Below are 19,907 nucleotides of genomic sequence, written 5' to 3' on the forward strand. Positions count from 1 at the left end.
CAGAAGGTATGGAAATAAGGGCAAGGAATCTATGGCGGGGGATTATCTTAAATAACATGGACCATCACCTCATTTGTTTGCTATGCACTTTAACATTTAGCTCCGGGAAAGGAAAGAACAAGGAGGTAGGAGAGAATGTTATTTCTTTACTCATTTAGAGATAACACATTATCAGCCCTTGTCCTTAACATGTTTCCAGCAAAACTTCTTCTCCTCCATGTGAATGGTGGATTTAGGAGCTTTTGAAACCTTGCTTCTTCCCTGTGCCTTTTCCATCCTTCCAGGCCTGCCAAAAGAAAAAAAAGACAAAAATAAAACGGACAAATAAAAGTTTCAGCTCAAGGAACTGTTCCTTTGAACATGGTCTGATAAAGAAACTGTTTTTGACAGAGGGTTTAGTTGTTTGTCAGCATACTATAAATCACAAAGAGTTCGTGTTTGCCACTCATATAGCTATGTAAATGTAAAATGGTACCTACATACTGGGTGCATCATGCCCACAGTTTTGCACCGACAAGAAGGGAGGATTGTAGGTTGCAAGATGTGGTGAGGAATGATCTCACAACCTCCTCCTTCTTGTGGAAGTGTTGGAGCGCGAGGAGGAGTCTGCATCTAAATACCACAGAAAATTTTTCTGCAAATGTCACTACCTGGTTCTTAATTTGGTACTGTTGCTCACCTTTGTTTTTTCCCCAAAACTTTGAAAAACCCAGAATTTATGCAAATGGGATCAATAGCTCTTATTTACTCGAGTTTCATATATTTCAGTCTCTTGTACACTATGTTGTGTGAGCAAATTAAAAATAGGTACAATATGTTAAGTGCAGTGATATTCATTGTCTTCCTGTTCTTAATCTCATTGTGTGCAAGGAACAGGATATTTGAAGTCATACCTATGGCTGTATCATCATCAGATCCACGATATGATCCATCCATGAACTAGGCAGTATTGATAAGGGAATATATTTGTTAAAAGACGTGAATCATCTGTAACAGAAGAATAAATAAATAAGCTATAATCCATAAAAATAATTGCATGGTAGTGACACAATAAAGAAACAAGCAAACGAGTAAGGATTTTTGCCGTCTTTCCAATCTCTTCCCTTGCTATCCTCAGAAGCAGGGCTATGGAGTGAATTCCACTCTCTACAGTTTGCAACTTCCTTTTGTGTGCGTTTTTCAGGCAGTAATTTTCCTCACAGGGATATAATTTCGTACCATGCTTTCACTGCAGCTTTCTTTTCACTTACCTTTCACCTGAAATTTAGAGTGCAATGTAGGCAATGAGCTGCACCTTTAACTGGGCTGTCGGCTACATGATAACCTAGGACAAATCATGTTCTAAGTGAGATCACAGTGTACAAGACTTATCAGTGAAAAACATGCAGAGTCTTGTCCTCATTCTTGGCTGCTTGTTCAGCAGTTTACAATGGGGTAATTTTTTTCACTCCCCTATGAACAGGGGAGTAATCTTGTGGCCACAGGATTACAGATCTGGGTTTTTGTGTTATGCCACCTATAATATAGTTTGTGGCATGTTGGCTTAAATTCCACAGAAAAAAAAAAAAAGCCTGTGTCCCTTCAAGTGGTTTAACCAACTGGAGAGTCTGTAGAATTTTGAGAAAAAGACTGAAGATTTTAAAGTCCAGAATCAGCGTGATCCCATCACCTCACTTTGAGAGGAATAGTCTCAAGGCAGACAGACTAAGTGAATAAAGATTTTTCCATTAATTGGTTCTAATCCAGAGACACAGAGAGTTCCTCTTTCCAAAATATAGCTTTTGGCACTTAACTTTGTTCAAACTGACACTGAGAGGTAAAATGTCAAGGTGCCTTGATAAACCTGGTCTCGAATGGAGTATAATGGAATATGTCATGGTATACTCCTCCAGCCCTCACCTACTCCTTCCTTTGCAGGATCTGAGAGATGCTGTGTTGAAAATCTACAGCTCTGAAGACAACAATCTATCTATCTGACTAAAACATGAATTGGAGACCGCGGTGGGAACAGATGACATCTGAAGACATGAAAAATGATCCCAAGGCGAACTATGACGTCTTTCCAAACAGACTGAAAAGTTGTTATTCAAATGGCAAACAAGAGCGTCAATCTGATAAATCACAAGTTGAATCAGGCTAAAGGGAGAAAAGCAGAGCTGTAAAAGGCAAGTGGTTGTAAATACCTTATCTATGAGAAAGTGTAGCAGGGTTAAGCAAAAAACATTACAACGGCATAAGCCAGCAGCACTTTAAAAAGTTCTTGAGAAGGTGGAGGCTTGTAGAGAAGACAGGGTAGTGACACAATGAACAAGCAAACAAGTAAGAATTTTTGCCATCTTTCCAATCCCTTGCTATCCTCAGAAGCAGGGCTATGGAGTGAATTCCACTCTCTGCAGTTTGCAACTTCCGTTTGTGTGAGCTTTTCAGGCAGTAATTTTCCTCACAGGGATATAATTTCGTACCATGCTTTCACTGCAGCTTTCTTCTCACTTACCAGAATTTTTAGAGGGGAACAGCCCAGACAGAAGTAGTAAGATGGCTGGTTGATAATTTTTGCTATGCATACAGAAAAACTATTTAGATGGTGTAATGCTTTTGAGCTACAGGTCATGCAAAGCACTTGGAAGGATTTGAGGTCTTTACTCCAACTGAGAGAAAAGAAAATCATGTTCTTCCAGCCCTGGCCTTTTCAAATCTTTTTAAAATTTCTGTTAAAATGTGCATATACACACACACGTAAATTAAATACATGGATAACTGTCACTGCAGGCATGTTTTACTGTAAGGTAGGGAGTGCAAGGAGATGGCTCCACACTCCGTGTGTGAAATGGAGAGTTCAATGCTCAGCTTTAGCCAAAGTACGTGGGTAGAGTTTGTTAAATGAGAGTTTTAGGCCTAATTCAAAAGTGATCTTATTGTCATATCATTGGTTTTGTTCACATTTCCTTGGCCCAGCACATTTCACAACATTTAATGCTTATAATTTTCAATATTCCTCTCATTTTCCTCTTACCCTAGTGGATTTTAATATTTAAAATTATTGGAAAAAAAGTCATTAGGATTTTAAAAAAAGCTGTTTTCCATTTGGCAGTTGGTTTCATGGGCATTGTGTCCTCAGATTCTCCATTCAAAATTTTACACACTCTTGAACATCACTCATCTTTTATTTTGGTGATTATTTTGATCTCCCAGTAAAAGCAGAACCTATGAAAAATGGGTTATAATGCAGCACTAGTCAAATCCTCATAGTCAAAAGGAAGATGCTATCTTTGAAACTAGAATGGAGGAATCCTATGCTCAGACTGTTAAAACTGCTTTGCTTAAATACCTGATATTAGTCTTCATTTTATCTCTCTTGAGAACTCTGATGTTCATCGACTAGTAATGTACTGAAGCAAGGGGTCAGGGTCTAGTAAAAAATCAAGTAAAAGATATCACAAAAATGATCTTTTCTAGACTACCTTCTGTCCTGGTTCTCACACTTCCCTTACCAAGGTTTTCCTCAAGATACATCCCATTCCCTGTGAGCTTAACTTTGGAAAAATGACTTTGTATCTAAAGACTGAAAAATACTAGGGCGATCAAAACCCCTTTTTTTTTTTTAGCTGAACTAGTTTGTTTTCTAGGATTTTTTGATCCATTTGAAAGCAGCATGGAAATTCATATTTACGGACATACCGTCTGGAACGTATGAGCCAAGGAGCAAGCACTTGCAGGTAGCCCATGGCTAAGTCACTGAAATTTCTGGTTCATTATTCTTTGCTTTCCAAGAAGAAAAGTAACAGATACATGAAAATTAAAACATGCAAATAATACACATAATAGTAGAAAAAACAGCATTTGTTTCACCAAATTTGGTTCAAATTCCATATCCTTTGCTGAGGAAAATTAGTATAATCCTCCTTGTGGCTGCCTATACACTTTGCCCTGGCAACATCTCCTTTTCACATACGACTCATGTGAAAGCATGCTATTCACACTGTGCAGCATATACGTTTGGGGTTGTTTGGCTTTGACACCATCCCTATAACTCTTTCCAAAACTTCTCAGGCCTCAGTTTCACCCTGTTCATTTTTCTGCAGTGTAAAATGCACCAAACTCTCCCCTCTTTCTAGCTGCTTTTGGGGACAAAACACAAACTAATGGGTATTAGAGAGAAAATAGTCTCTCAAAGACAGAAAAAATGTATTCCCAAATTCACAGCACTTGTTTAAGCATCTCTGCTGGAATCCTGCTCTTGTGCATTAATGGGAATACACAAACAAAACTGCCCAAATACCTCATTTCCCAAAGACAAATCTGTTTCACGGCGATTTAGAATACTTGTGGCAACCTAAAATCCTCATACCAGGTCGCTGAACTTGGGAACTTAGATACAAGACACACAGGTATAACATATTCACTTGTGAATTACAGGATTGAAAGAAAGAGGGAGACAGAGTATGCGGGTGAGAGCAGTCCTGCAGGAGAGAGCAGACACGGGAATCATGAGAAATGGCTACATTCACTCTTCCACGCTGACTGCGGCCCTCAGGTAATACTGACTTAGGAGGAGTTTCCTTAGTAACTCAGGCATCGTGTATCTTTGGTATGGATTTTGTGCAATAATGGTCAACACTAGATGATACTGGTATGTAATAGTATCTGTTATTAGTATAGGTTATTACCTAATACCTGAGGCATGTCTAAAATAAAGGAATGCCATACAAACCATTATTTTTTTCCCTCAGTTGATGGGTAACAATCTGTTCCTATGCAGATACCAAAAACGAGCACTGAAGTGGTCTAATTGAGTTTGCCCTTTTTTGCTGTGACATGTTGAGTGTATTTTTGTGGTAACAAATAAAACTTATTTGGGGGATTCCATGTGTCTAATTTAAGCATTTGCTATAAATTTTAGTTTTACAGAAAAGGTAGGCAGGAAACGTCTCTTTGTCTGTTGTCACTATAGGGAACTTCAGAGCTACACCAGTTTGCTGTCACTGTAGATGCCTGTGAAAGGAGAACTATGATTAGTATGTGCAGAAACGTATTGGTGCAAAGTACCAGAGGAAGCAATCAGAGAAGGACATAAGATGTTAATAGCATTGAGAACACTGGTTTTGCTTAAATTATACAAGCAGCCATATTTTTCCTTTCCCAGTATCAAATTGAACTTTGTGCAACTGCACCTACTCTATATGCTAGGTATTTGGATCCCCAGATTAATTATTAATATTGCAATGGACTATTTGTCCCAAAGAAAGTTAATATACGTGACACCTATATTCAATTAACAGCAGATAGACTGCAATTCAGCATTACTGACAAGCCAGGACATATCCTAATTTTAGGGAACTGATGTTTTAGAATATCCTTGGGGTTGTTATGCTTTCCTGACTCACTATCTGTCCAAAGGCCAAATAGCTTTACATGCAATTTCTTTTCACTGGAAAATATCACTTCTTGCCCTCACTCACACCTTGTTGGCTCTCCAGCTAGCTCACAAAACTGATGTGGGACCATAGCTGTTACTCTTTGTATTCTTCAGAGCGATGTGCCAGGGGCTGGAACATCTCATGGAGCACCTCCCCATCTAGTTTTGGGATCAACAGATGCTGTCTTTCAGTATTATTAAACACTTAGAATAGAAATTGCAGTTACAAAATGCTAGAGATGTGACTGATTGCAGCAGAAAGCAAAGCAGAACAAGCTTAATCTTTCACCGAAAGGGTTTCCTCTGTGGTGAAATAAACCTCAGCCCGACTCCTCTTTCTGTCTCATTCACATGCTTACCAACCTGACTGATCGGTTGTCGAAGTTCAGGGATTACCTGGGGAATTGATCCAAGTTAAAAAGTAATCCTATACAAAACACAACACAGAGCTTGGGAACAAAACGTTCTTCTTTGTAATACTGTTGGAGTGCAGGTTTCAGTGAGTCTCAGGCATTATTTTATTTCAGTTATAAAATACCTCACAGGAAAACTTAACATGAACGCTTACATGTGATTAACCTAAGTAGCTCATTCCAGGCTCACGGCCGAGACCAGGTCGGACAGGTCTGGTGAACCACTTCAGTGGAGTAGTGGATTCTTTGGGACTACTGTCACACATAGCTTGGAGATAAAAACCAATTTGGACAACAGTTCAGTGAAAGCTGAGAAAAAAAACCCCAAACTAGCGAAAAGCAAAAGATTTTATTCACTTCTGCTGCCCTGCAAGCTTCCTCAATATTGGTCTTGATAAATAAAAGAAGGAACAGAAATCAAAAAAAGCATGTAAATAATTTCAAAAATCTTTCTGGTCTTCTTTCACTGTTTCATGAGTTATATTGGTTCTCTAATCTCTCTCTGCGTTAAAGATAAGCAAATATTGAAAGCAAGCCAACCAGCACAGTGTCCACAGGTTCACATTTCACATCTCAGTTAAAAAGGAAACCTGTCGGCTCACACAGCTCTAGAATGGCTCACGTCCACTGAGCTGGGAAGCAGTAACACACATCTCCGTGGGCACTGAACGGAGAGCAGAGGAGGTAAGTGTGCCTGAAGTTATTAGAACGGCAGATCCGTGAGTTAAATGATGCTGTATTACCCTCTCAGTAAAATAATAATACTAATCGTACGTAGATCTCTTTTGTAGAACATTTTGGCATGCGCTGCCAGAAGGAGTTGCAGAGAACGAGGGGCTAGAGCTGGTCCATGCTTGAGAGGAGGACGGCAGTCCAGAGCAGGGTTATCCCAGTGCTAGGGTGGAAGCCGGAGCCTCACATGGGCTTTTCTGTATCACTGAACAAAGAAATGGGAGTCGTAGCTCTGAGACAGTTAACGAAGCAGAGGAAAAGTGTGCAGTCACTGTGGATGTAGGCGGTTAACTGGCAGGTACCTTTGTGTCTGCATTTGGAGAGAGATTTTTGAGATGTGGGTACAAGGCTGGTACGAGAACACCTGAATGTTTATTTTTAATCCCGTCATGTACACTAGAGCATGAACAGGCTTTCCAGGAAACAGAGCAAGGATTTTTTTTCCATGGTATATTTTTTCATGGTGTATTCGTACATCTGTAAGAAACAAATAGTGCAATAATCTCTGTCCCAAAGTGATATAAAAACTCATGGTTTTGGCAGAAGAGGGTCAAGAAGGTTTCTGTATACTGTGCATTGAATGTGTCTCCTTTTTGTTTCCCACAAATTCCCTGCTCTTTCTCCAGTATCAGCAACATTTTTCACTCATTCTCCATATCTTTGCCTTCTTTGGACTCCCCCAGCTTTGTGATCACAACTTGAATTTAGAAGTGTACCAATTCCTTGGCTTCTAAACGTGAGGTTTTCTCCGTTTAGAGCTCTGATTCACTGGGGGTTGTTTCAGTCCCTGAAATGTGGGCTTTGCTGTGAGGCTGAAGCACCTCACAGGCTTTGATGCAGGCGGCGGCTCCCCTCACTCCCCTCATCCCCCTCACTGTCCATCGCTGCCCTCCCTGCCCTGGCCATGGCCCACGTTGCTGGTCCGGGTGGAGGGAGGTGGAGTGCAAGCACAGGGATCGGTACTCCCAGGCAGGTGACACGTCTGCCCTCATTTCTTCAGCTGCTGGCCTTTGGCAGTAGAACTGAGCTTGTGCATCTCCCAAAGCCAAGGATTTTTTTGTTGTCTAATGGTACCAAACAAGGGAGTTAAGACGGGACGTTAAATCTGAATACTGTCGTAAAATAAAGCCACATGTTTGTGTTAAAACTTGGTAGCACTGCATGCCCAAGCAGTTGTCTAGATCAGGGCCTGCCATAGTCTTTGCCATGTCTGAGGGACGTCCATGCATCCTCCTGCGGATGCACCGGGAAGTTACCCGGCCCCATCTGCCCGGGGCAGGGTGGGCAGTGGGTGTCCCCGGTCATGGCAGCAGCCGCTGCACTCCTCCCCCTGCCCCGCCAACAAGCCCGTACCAACCAGCCAGCTTGGCTGGCACGTCTCGTGCAACTGGCTGATTCAACAAATCTGAGCGAGGGTGATAGTCCGACGGTGCAGCAATGCTGATTATCCCAACAGTGCAGCAATGCTGATTATCCCGATGGTGCAGCAAGGCTGATGTCCTAACGGTGCAGCAATGGCAAATGCACAAGTCCAAGATGGGATGGGAACGGTCCCATTGCAAGGGGAAGGCAGGGGACTGAAACCCAGACAAAATGCCAGATAGGGAAGTCTCTCTTTCCAAACATATTTTAACCACATAAGACAATGCTTGTCATATCTGAGTCTGGAAGGGAACTTGCTTATGTCGTTTCTGCCAAGGCTTGTACAGTGTCCGACGGTACTAATGAATAGTTCGTCTACAGAGCAGGGAGGGAGCGACCTGGATGTTAAGCTCTCTGAAATCCACGGATGTATCGTTCAGCTCAAAGACTGCAGAAGACACACAGACCAAAACCTTCAAACCTAGATGCTCCATTTGGCTCTGGCTCAGCTACGAGAGGCAGCCTCCCTCTTCAGTCTCTCTCTTACTCCTGTATCTCCCCAACAGTTTGCTCTTCCCTAGCTACCACAACAGTGGTGATTCATGTCTTTTTCTGGCAAATATACGGCAATGGTGTTAATGAGACACAAGACAACAATCTCGTAAAACGAGTAGGCCTGTTTAAGAAAATAACACCCGTTCATGCTTACATATTTCAGGTTGCAGAGATTATGCTTACTCTGTGAGAACCATTAGTAATGAAACAGAGAACAAGTAGAAGGAGGCAGAAATTGTAATAAAGACATTCTGAACATGTTTTTAGTCACAACATTCAGAGTGAGAACTTGGTAATTAAGCTAGCTCTGATCAAGAGCTGCTGACAGCCCAAAGAAAACTCTACAGTCACTCAGATCATAGAGGAATATTCACAAATGATTTCTACATACGTTGCTTTTGGTTACATTAGTTTTTGCATGCAAGTAGAATACACTTCTATAGGAGTAAAGGGTATTGCTACACATTTTTTTTTTTCTTTGTTTAGAAATATATCTTGAGTGATGTTCTTATGAAAATCTGGATCTTAAATTTCGGTGGATTGTTTCCAAAATTTTGCTGAAATGCATTTTGTTAAAATATGCCAGCACCGGATTCTTTGTTTGAACGACTCTGTTTGTTTGTTTGTTTGTTTCTGTGAGATGACAATCAAAGAAAAAGATATAGCTTCATATTTTCTTATTGCAGGTTATTCGCCTATAAGGACAACAGATTAACAATGGAGCCATCAAAAGAATATGTTTTTAAATACAAAGGGTTTTATTTTGGTGCAAATACTTCACCTGAGTACGTAGCTTCCCTAGAGGATTTTGAAATCAAAGATAGTGACATATTTCTAACTACTTACCCCAAATCAGGTAAGAATGGAATTGTTTCTAGAGGGGGGAAAAGTCTGCCTTTATTCAGCTCTCGAACTGCAAAAGTACCTGGGATTGATAGCTTTGCTTCTAGACCTAGATCGTCTCTGAGTATTTGCAGTGTAGCATTAAGCACAAACCCTGCATTGCCATGGTCTGAACGGCCAAAGAAAAGGTTCCTGCTCATGTCCAGCCAAATTGGTTTAACTCGTTCTTGGACTCAGCCTTGTAGGTGTACTCAGAGCAAGCTACACACGCAAACCAAACTGACCCCCTGTGCCTCACAAAACACATACAGAGTTGTGGTAGGGCTGGGTGCATGAGTGTTGGAGATGATTGTGGGATATCTGGCATGATTTGTGGGCTCACATGGAAGGTGGGTTGGGGGTTGCTGCCTCCAAATTACAGCTAAGCAGAAGACCAGAGCAAATGTGAGTCCACGATATATACCTCCTTTCAAGGATGATGACGTACTATTTACCTACGTAGCAATATAGGACACTGGTGTGATGAATTCTGCATTCCTATTTCTGAAGCAAATGCAACTGTGCAACCACCCGGTTTCACTGTTGTCTTACATGAAATCTAAAGCCTTGATGTGCTGTAAAACTGGTCTATGCATTTTTCAGGACTCCATTTCTTTAGTGATTAGTAATTAATGGCTTGATGATGAATTAAGCAGTGATTTATGACTAAAGCCTTGACATCTCTGGTACCAATATGTGCTTGTACTTTCAAGGCCTCTGCTATCCTCCTCTGTCTGTGCTCTTGAGAACCTCTGCTATTTTCCTTTGGTTGTCTTCATCAGCCTTCAAGATGCAGCCTTCAGATAACATAACCAGTGTTTTGTCAGCATACCTCCTTTCCCTAGGGTCACTGAACATCTTGCTAGAATTCACTGTTCCCTCAGGTATTCAGTGAAATAGCTGAGGCAGAAAGACATTCTTGAGTGAAGCCCAGAAGAAGCGGCACGGAGCACCAGGTGTGGTTGTGGGGAAGGTAGATGCGATACAAGAAGCCTGTGGAGGGGTCGTGGGCAACAGAGCGAGGGGACAGGGAGCGCAAGCGATGCTAGCTTGTCATCAGACAGCAGCGGGGTGAGCTGCCCAAGCGAGGCAGAGAGGGAGGATGAGAAGGCAGTAAGGGGTAAAGATATTATGGCACTGAGATGAGCACATCTTTGGAAGTAGGAGTTTCGTGTTGCAGAGTGATGGGCTACCCTAGGACAGGAAGGAGTTGGAAGATGATTTTGAGTTATGAATCACACAGAATGTCACCTCTGTCTCATTCACACCTTTTCCTCTGCCCTGCACCACCATCCTCTTTCTTCCCCAACAGTTATCAATCTAAGGTACCGTCCAATCCTTCTGTTGTATCTCTACCACTGCGCAGAAAAATTGTCCAAGTTGATTATGCCAAGCAGAGCAAGGCAGTCAGGAGAGCTGTGAAATCACTGGGTATTGTGCCTCTGAATACCTAGGGGTCTGTCTTTTTCTTGCCCAGTGCCTTGACATCTACAACACGCATACAGTCTAATCTCCAGAACCAAGACCTTCCTTCTCAGGTGGGGTCTTCACAACACGGCTTCAGTTTCAGATGCGTTCTTTTCTCTGGGCTTGTTCAGGGTAACCTTAGGCAGTAACTCAATGCTCTTCTGCATTGATTTGAATTCTCTCAAGTGTGGCCCACAGAGATGCAGCAATTCATGTTGCCACAAGAGGGTGAGGACCGACATAATTTGTGTGGAAGTTGAGTATACTGGGTGAAGGAACTGAAGGTTTAGTTACTGGCCATGGCTTTTCTGCAGGGACAAAACAAAAATATGCTTCCCTTCTGCACTCAGCAGGCATGAGGCAAGGTTTGCTCTCTTCAGTGTGTGATGTTGTACTTATCTTCACAAAGTGAAGCTCATTTTAGCTATGCAGAGGCTCTGTTTACAACAATATCCTATATTTAATTCTAAAAAAAACCTCAAGCGGCATTCAAATAAAAAGGTTTCCTTCTTAGGAACTGTGTGGACTCAGAACATTTTGAGCTTAATAATTCATGAAGGCCACCGTAATGGAACAGAAAATATGGAGACCATGGAGAGAATCCCATGGCTGGAATACAATATAAAAAATAAGGATTATGCAGATCTTCCTTTGCCTCGTGTTTTTGCCACCCACCTGCCTTACTACTTAGTTCCAAGAGACCTGAGAAACAAAAGAGCACGTGTAAGTGACGTTATTTTTACAATTTCCTTAAAACCAGTCATGCCAATTTGCCTTGGTGAATTGCTCTAAATCCTAACTTTTTCCTCTTTCAGTTCCCCATGTCTCGGTAGAAATATCACTTGCTTTGTGTATGTGGGGAGATCATTTCTTCTGTTTCCTTTTGCCAAATCTCTCAGGCCCAACACTACTAGAGGGAGGGGTGGTGCCTCTCAGGAGCATCTGCCAGGGTCAAAGACTTGCACTGATTTTCCCCTTGTGAAAACGTCTGATTCCAGAGAAGTTATAAGTCTGAAAAAAAGTCTCCCACACTGAAAATATGAGTATTACAGTACTAGTAGTACCGTTTATCGAGTATTCCTGCAATGCATTTAGGAATCCTTATTTTAAATGCATTGGAAGTAATGCGTTTGGTTTTGCTAAAGATAATCAGATGAATTTTCAATTAAGAAGGAATCAAAAGTAGTCATTTTACTCAGTATAGAAAGGCTATCCGAGAGCATGATTCTTCTGTCTCTCCCTGCTAACATTTTGTAGCCTCGTAAAGGTGACGTGCCAGGCTCTATTTTCTCTCCCTAATTAGCCGCTAAGTGCTAAGGAGCAGAAACTTAGCAGAAGCTGGCACATGCTGCCAAATGAGAGGCAGGAGGCTGCTCATCTCGCTGGTGGTGCCCAGTCTGTGCCTGAGGCAGCAGCTCTCGTGTGGTCAGGAGTCAGTAGGAGCCAAAATAACCCCGGCCCATTCCTCTTACATGCTATTCCAAATCTGCCTGCATGCTGCCTCTGGCACCAGCACCACAGGCCGGGACTTTAGATCTCAGAGTACCGATGCTGTCAGCACCACCAAAGCTGCGATTTACAAGAAACTGTTCTTCATTTCAGCATGACTGTGACAAAAAGTACCCAGAAAAGTGAAGCTGAATCAACCCAATGGTTTTCTGGTGTTGTTATTGCAGCCTGCCTGCCTTGCACAAGTCACCAGCATCAACGAAGCCTGCAATGTGGATCCCATGAAGAGAGTTACCGCAGGCACTGCATGACTGCAACTACGGAAATACCACCACCTATACACAAATTGGCAGCACTACGTTATCCAGAATTTCCCTAACGTGACTGTCACCTTTAAACTGTTGTCACACATTTTTAGTGGGACCTGTATGGAAAACTGCACCGATGGTCAGGGTACTGGAGTCCTTTAATATCTCTGAGACTAGTCTCCTTATTGTTTTCCAGGTTATTTATGTTTCCAGGAACCCTAAGGATGTTATGGTTTCTTACTACCACTTCTCCAAATACATGTCCGCAGTAGAGGAAGTACCAGATTTTAACCTTTTCATGGAGAGATTTTTAGCTGGCAAAGGTAGGATATCTTTTTTACTAAGGAGCCCAAATCCTATTCCATGACCTCAGATTGAACAGAGATTAATTATATCAATAAATACCAATTATCAGAATCCTCAGCCATGCTGTAACCTGAATCCAAAGCTGCAGAGGCTGTCAGAGCTTGACACCATCTTCTGATGAAAGCTGGTCCAAAGAGAGCAGCGTAATCATGGCTTTGCTGCTCCCCAACAACATGCAAGCTGCTTATTTTACCTACATTGGATGCTAATTCAGAATAGAACCATTATGACTGAAAATCTATTAACACTTTCTGCACTTGGTTAGTGAAGATGAACCCATAAGAACAGACACTGTACAGCAAAGACAGAGAAGTAGTTTTTTGCTGCTGCCAGTATGGGTTCCGATTACTAGAAACAAAAGGGGAGTTGCCTCATAGAGTCATAGAATTGGATTGGAAGGGACGTTAAAGATCATCTGGTTCCAACCCCCCTGCCATGGGCAGGGACACCTCCCACTAGACCAGGCTGCTCAAAGCCCCATCCAGCCTAGTCATCAGCACCTCCAGGGATGGGGCAGCCACAACTTCTGTGGGCAAGCTGTGCCAGTGTCTCACCACCCTCACAGTAAAGAACTTCTTCCTGATATCTAATCTAAATCTCCCCTCTTTCAGTTTAAAACTGTTACCCCTCATCCTATTGCTCCACTCCCTGATAGAGTCCCTTCCCATCTCTCCTGTAGGCCCCCTTTAGGTACTGGAAGGCCACTATAAGGTCTCCCCGGAGCCTTCTCTTCTCCAGGCTGAACAACCCCAACTCTCTCAGCCTGTCCTCATAGGAGAGGTGCTCCTGATCATCTTTGTGTCCCTCCTCTGGACCCGCTCCAACAGGTCCACATCCTTCCTGTGCTGAGAACTCCAAAGCTAGACACAGTATTCCAGCTGGGGTCTCACGAGAGCAGAGTAGAGGGGTAGAATCACCTCCCACAACCTCACATTATCTCACAAAGACTGTGAGCATGCAGCCCTCCAATTGTCAAAAAATATTATTTAAAAAAAAACTTTTTCAAAGACCTAAATGACTGATAATTTTACTGTTTTACTGCTAGCTGTTAATAGTTTTTTTCTCTCTTCTTCCCTGCCCACCCCCCGCCCCAATACTTTCCCTTGCTAAGTCCTTGGCAGTTCATGGCTGGATCACGTTGCAGGCTGGTACAGTCATGCAGAGGATTTCAATATACTCTTCCTTACCTATGAAGAAATGAAAAAGGTGAGATCAATTAGTATCACTGATTTCAAAATATTCTCTTACTATATTGAATGCATTTTCAGATATCTCTTTATAATTACACTTTATATTGGAAAGTGCTGAATCCGTTGTGGAAGTAGATTCAAATTGGAACTTCTGAGAGGGGAAGTCATTTGTCTCATTCGTTCAGGGTCTTATCAATTGCTAGACAATGATTAGGTAAAACACTTTCCAGTATGATAGAAGTTATCTTCACTGCCACCCCAAAAACCCCTTCCTGAAATAGTACAGAACAAGACTTTTGCAAGTATCTTCAACAGGAATGTTGTGCTCCTGGGGACAGTTCCACTAAAGGAAAGAAGCGCTGAAGAGGCAGGGCTTTAAAGTACTTGAGTCGAGCTCTCAAGTTGCTGACCAGAAGTTTCCTGCTTGGTGGCTGCCCATGCCTTTGGGCGACTCCTTGTTTCTCTGAGGTGGCTGCCCTTCTCCTCGTGGGCAAGGCCCAGAGCCCCCCAGCCATGGCAGCGCAGTCCACATCACATGCCGCTACACCAGTTCCTCGGGCTTTGGAGCCTGGGCTTGCTCAGGTCGAGTCCCTCGCTAGGACAAGATAACTGACAAGAAGGCCACGGGTTGAGGACCTTCACAGTGACAGGAGCGATTCCAGGGGTGACTTTGCCAGGGCAGTGAACGCGAGATGCAAACTGGGTTTGCAGCGTGGGGAGCAGAACCCAGAATTCCCTGTTTCCAAGGGCACGGTGCTGCAGTGAGTTACAGCATCACTGCACTCCAGTACTCAACTGATGCAAGCAAGGCAATGCTCACATAAAAATGATGGTCAGTTTTGCAGCCAAATACTTGTCCTTTATTATCCTGTATTCCACTACTGTATGCATTTAGTTCTTTTGCTTCATCCATACTCTTCAAAGTAACATTATTGCAGGATCTCAGAAGTGCTGTGCTGAAGATCTGCAACTTCCTAGGCAAGAAGCTGAGCGAAGAGGAAGTGGACAGCGTTGTGAGACAGGCTACCTTTGAGAACATGAGAAAAGATCCCAGAGCAAACTATGAGAACCTGCCAGATGACCTCGTAGCAAAAGACAAGGGCAGTTTTCTACGAAAAGGTAAAGTGGAAGCAGTCCAATGCAACAACCATTCGATCAAACACTTCTTGGTATGAGATTATCCTAGGGTTTCTGGTCTCAGCTGGAACGCTCCATTTTCAGAGGGAGAGTTCAAGTTAGTGGCAAATTACATTTATAAGAACAGTTTTATTGCTGTGTCGTCAGTGATGTTACCATATTTTCCTGAGGATTATACAAGGTAATGTTTTACTGATTGTAACACAAGTTATAACAGGCCTGTCAGATACAGGAAAAGATTTCAGGGTTGTACCAAGCCAGAGGTAAGATAATACTTTTTTTAACTGTTTCTTACTTTTTAAGGCAAGAGTCACCTTAATTGGGTGAGTGTAGACCTTCTTGATCAACTACCCTCCAAGCCCACACACGGCTGCCCTGGGCTCCTGGGCATTGCTAAGATGTCCTAATGCTCCGTGTAGGAGGAAACCTCCAAGGATTAAAGAGTGAAGCACTGACAGAAAAAACAAGAGGTGTTGTTTTTAATGATTTCCTCTTCAATCTCAAAGGAATCTGGTAAAACACCAGAACGAATGAATCGAATGACTTTACGAGCAGTCAGAATTATAGGCCTATGCTGTGTTTTATTCACAGCACCTAGATTTGGAAGCAGTCCTCAAGAGCACACAGAGCCTCACTTGGCAGCCCAGCGACAGGGGGATGTTGAGGAAGCCGGTAATACTTCCCAAGACTAGCACTCACTGTTTGCTGAGGGCTTCAGAGAGGTGCACATTCTGCTTCTCACCTCCCTTTGCTGCTGGTTTTTTCCCCAGGCACTGTTGGAGACTGGAAAAACATCATGACAGTGGCACAGAATGAAAGGTTTGATCAAGTTCTGAAAGAGAAAATGAAGATCCTGCCCATCAAATTCATCTGGGATATTAACGATGAAATGTAGGCTGCTTTTGAGTTTCATCATCTTTTGGTGTTTATACTGGGCGGACATATCTGAAGTTCTGGAAGAAGAAAATACATATCTGAAGTTTTGGAAGAAGAAAATACATCCACTTTCAGCTCTGTTATAGAAATAATAACAATGACAACTCAGTCAGCAAAAATTGAGTTGTCCGTGGAAGCTACTCAATTCCACCAGTTTCTGTTTGCAATTTTACAAGGTAGTTTAATTAACTTTCTTAGTAAACCGACTTACGTTCTTCATGTTTGCTTTTACTTTCATTGGCTATAATAGTACCAGAGTCATAGACAACCAAGTGAGGATAGATTGGTGCCGATAAAATCTTTCTGAAAAATATCTCACTTTTTCATGAGGCTTTTTTTTGGTAGAACCTTCAATGTCCAGACTGGAAGTAAGATTGACCGGCTGTGGTATGGTTACGCTTTAGAATCATAGAATTGCCTAGGTTGGAAGGGACCTTTCAGATCATCGTGTCCAACCATCAACCTAACTGACAAAAAACATCACTAAACCATGTTGCTAAGCAACGCTTGTACCCCTCTTTTAAATACCTCCAGGGATGACAATTCTGCCACTTCCCTGGGCAGCCTGTTCCAATGCTTGAATACCCTTTCTGTGAATAATTTTTCCTAATATCCAGTCTATACCTCCCCTAGTACAACTTGAGGCCATTTCCTCTTGTCCTATCACTTGTTGCTTGGGAGGAGAGACCAATCCCCACCTCACTACAACCTCCTTTCAGATAGTTGTAGAGAGTGATAAGGTCTCCCCTCAGCCTCCTTTTCTACAGGCTAAAGAACTCCAGCTCCTTCAGCTGCTCATCACAAGACTTGTTCTCCAGACCCCTCACCAGCTTTGTTGCCCTTCTCCGGACCCACTCCAGAATCTCAATGGTTTTTTTGTGGTGAGGGGCCCAAAACTGGACACAGTACTTGAGGTGGGGCCTCACCAGTGCCGAGTACATGGGGACTACCACTTCCCAAGTCCTACTCACCACACTGTTCCTGATACAGGCCAGGATGCTGTTGGCCTTCTTGGCCACCTGGGCAAGATAATATCTCACCTTTGATATGCTTGAGTTCCTGTTTCCTTCGTGAACACTGATACTCAACCATTTGCTATTAAAGTGACATTTTTGTTGCATTCTCTGGTGTGGCCTATTGACTGAAACACTTCACTGCATTGTCTGTTACGGTTCTTAAGGTCATGTCTGACAACTTGACAATATTTCAAGGAATTTTCAATTACATGAGAAAAAACAAGCCATAGTCATAGCAGTTTTTAAGTGAATGTCCACTCTATCATACCCGATGATCTGTTAGACCTACTGATGTAAAAACTGACCAGCCATCCACGACTATGTTCTTCCTTATATATTCATTGACTCACTATCATGGTTTAACCTGGCCATGATTCAACTCCACACAGCGGCTTGTCGATGGGCTTCCCCTGAGAAGATAAGTACAGAGACATACCTCAAAATGTTTTTCTATCAGTAAGTCAAAAAATAGTTGCAAATCCAACAACTCCACTCCTGACACACATCTGGTCTGCAATATATTCACCTTTGTAGACAGCAATGCCTTTATGTTGCTTACAAAGGGAGGTCCAACTCTCACATATTTTTCAACTCTATCCATTGAAACTACCCAGAAACTAGAGCTGTAGTGCCTCCTCTCCCTATGTATGCATTGTTAAGTCTCTGACGGATCTCCAGCATTTCCCCACCCCCCTCCAACAACCTTCTGTCCCTCTCAGCAGAGCCTCAGGCAGGAGGGCAGAAGGAAAGGACGTGATCTGAGGAGGAAACATTTTGTTCTGACTTTTTTTTCAGACACCAACCGCACTTCCCTGGTGGGGAAGGCAAGTTTTGGACCCTCATCCCTGCTTCCTGCTATGACGTCTACATGATCGAACTATGGTGACTGCTTTTGGTTGCTATTAAACCGGTGTCCTACCAAGTAGCTGTAGCAGGATGTAACTTCTAATTTCAAAAACATTTCAAATAATCATTTTGATTTGAACAAGAGCATCTAACCTTTGCTTTCTCATAAAATGTTTCAAAATTGTAAAATCCTTCCAGTTCACATAATGGCTTTTTTTTGTTTATTTCCATCGCGTGCCCCAAGGCACCAGCTCTTCTCATTTTCAGTTCACCCCTTTTAGCCTTCTGATGCATTTTACCTCTTTTTACTGGACAGAATTACTTCATGCACAGCATGCTGTTAGCTGCAATTAGGCAAAGGTGATGTCATATAATTAGCCTACAAGATGGTTTCCATGTCCTTCAATGGTACAGCCAGACCGCCTTTCCTTCTGGAACTTTGCATCCCTGATACCAAGCAAATAAGTTACAAAAAAAAAAAAAACCAAACTCAAAAAAACAACCTTACGTGACTTACGTAACCGCTGCATCCCCTAACCTCTGAGCGTGAACTTCCCCAAAGGGCACCAGTGACCTTTTCCACCTGTACATATTTACCAGAGAAAAGGTAAAACTAGTTCAAACTCAGAAGCCTAACACAGGCCTTTTGCTGAATTTGCCCTAAGTACAAACAGAACAGGTCCTGCTTCCAAGCAGGACTTTGATCTTTACTCTTTTCCCAATGACGGGAAGTCCCAGCAGAGTAATAAAAGCCACCTAAACCTCACATGATGCTGTATACCACAGCCCAGTGGTATCAGCTCACGCTATCAGTTCCAGATTTCATTAACGTGCAGTGCAATGGAAAATCCAGTTAATGGCAATAAATGCAATGATGCTGAAGAATTGAACCTGAAAAGCCTCTCTCTGCTACTCCGAGCCAAGTTACAAGGCACTTCAGGACTAATTAAAAAAAAAAAAAAAAGTAATAGTATTGCAGTCCCTGTCAGATTTTGCAGCACGAGAGAGAGGACTCGCACGACAGCTCCTCTCAGGATCTAGGGTATCAACATCTTAGATCCAGTTACAGTCTACGGTCTGCTCCAACAAGCTTTGAATTTATTTCAGCAACCACAGTTTAAAACCTGGAGGTAGCCTGATGGTTATAAGTCTCCTAGGAGAAAGACTGAAGTTGTTTCTCCCCACAGGAATTGTACTTCAAGCTCCCCACTTTTGGCCAAAATACACTGACCCTGACCTAACAGAAACGGGATAAAAACAGGGGAAAAAAAGTAAAAAAAAAAAAAAAAGTATACCATCTTTAGGGTTGTTTTTTTTTTTTTTTTTTTTTTTTTTTTTTGCTTTAAAGCAGATCATATTGCATTCATAATTTGGATAAGCTTTGTAGCATGCCCAAGATTGCACTCCTACAGCAGCACCATCCTCTGAATTTTCATAAAGCTCAGACACCAACTACTCAAAATTTTTGATCATCAAATGATCAAAACTAAATTAGCTCCGGTCATAGTGGAGTGTTGCAACTCATAATGATCTCCCTATGTGCTTTAGAGTGTACGCTTTGGGCTTAGAGAGTTAAAAGAAAGATATCAGGAAGGTTGTCATCACTATGACTTTGAATTACTAGAATTCCATCAAAGTTTATTTATGGAATTTTGTTAGATTAATATGAATTAGACTTCAATCTAATCCAAAGTGTGTAAGTAAAATTTAAACATCTGACCTAAACTTCTACCACCAAAAAAAACCCAACTTTCTCTCAGTCCGTTTCAGCAAACTAAAACATGCAAACATAGACGAGCTTACTCGCTGTCAAATTCCCTTTTATTTCACAG

The 19,907-nt window shown here is 42.2% G+C and overlaps 1 protein-coding gene across 2 annotated transcripts; it reads left to right on the top strand.

Annotated features, from left to right (window-relative positions):
- Positions 1-6,334: 6,334 nt before the first annotated feature.
- On the top strand, positions 6,335-17,233 carry LOC128907676 (amine sulfotransferase-like). 2 transcript variants are annotated; one of them, XM_054196831.1, is made up of 8 exons: positions 6,335-6,513; positions 6,621-6,859; positions 9,165-9,334; positions 11,342-11,550; positions 12,781-12,907; positions 14,062-14,156; positions 15,079-15,259; positions 16,048-17,233. In XM_054196831.1, exons 3-8 carry the CDS (start codon positions 9,196-9,198, stop codon positions 16,170-16,172), a joined length of 876 nt encoding a protein of 291 aa, XP_054052806.1. In that variant the 5' UTR covers positions 6,335-6,513; positions 6,621-6,859; positions 9,165-9,195; the 3' UTR covers positions 16,173-17,233. The 2 variants fall into 2 exon arrangements, with proteins under 2 accessions (XP_054052806.1, XP_054052804.1); XM_054196829.1 differs by lacking the exon at positions 6,621-6,859 and having other exon boundaries at positions 6,339-6,513; positions 16,048-17,232.
- Positions 17,234-19,907: the final 2,674 nt, after the last annotated feature.

The sequence above is a fragment of the Rissa tridactyla genome, chromosome 3 (genome assembly GCF_028500815.1).
Source record: "Rissa tridactyla isolate bRisTri1 chromosome 3, bRisTri1.patW.cur.20221130, whole genome shotgun sequence".
NCBI lineage: Eukaryota > Metazoa > Chordata > Aves > Charadriiformes > Laridae > Rissa > Rissa tridactyla.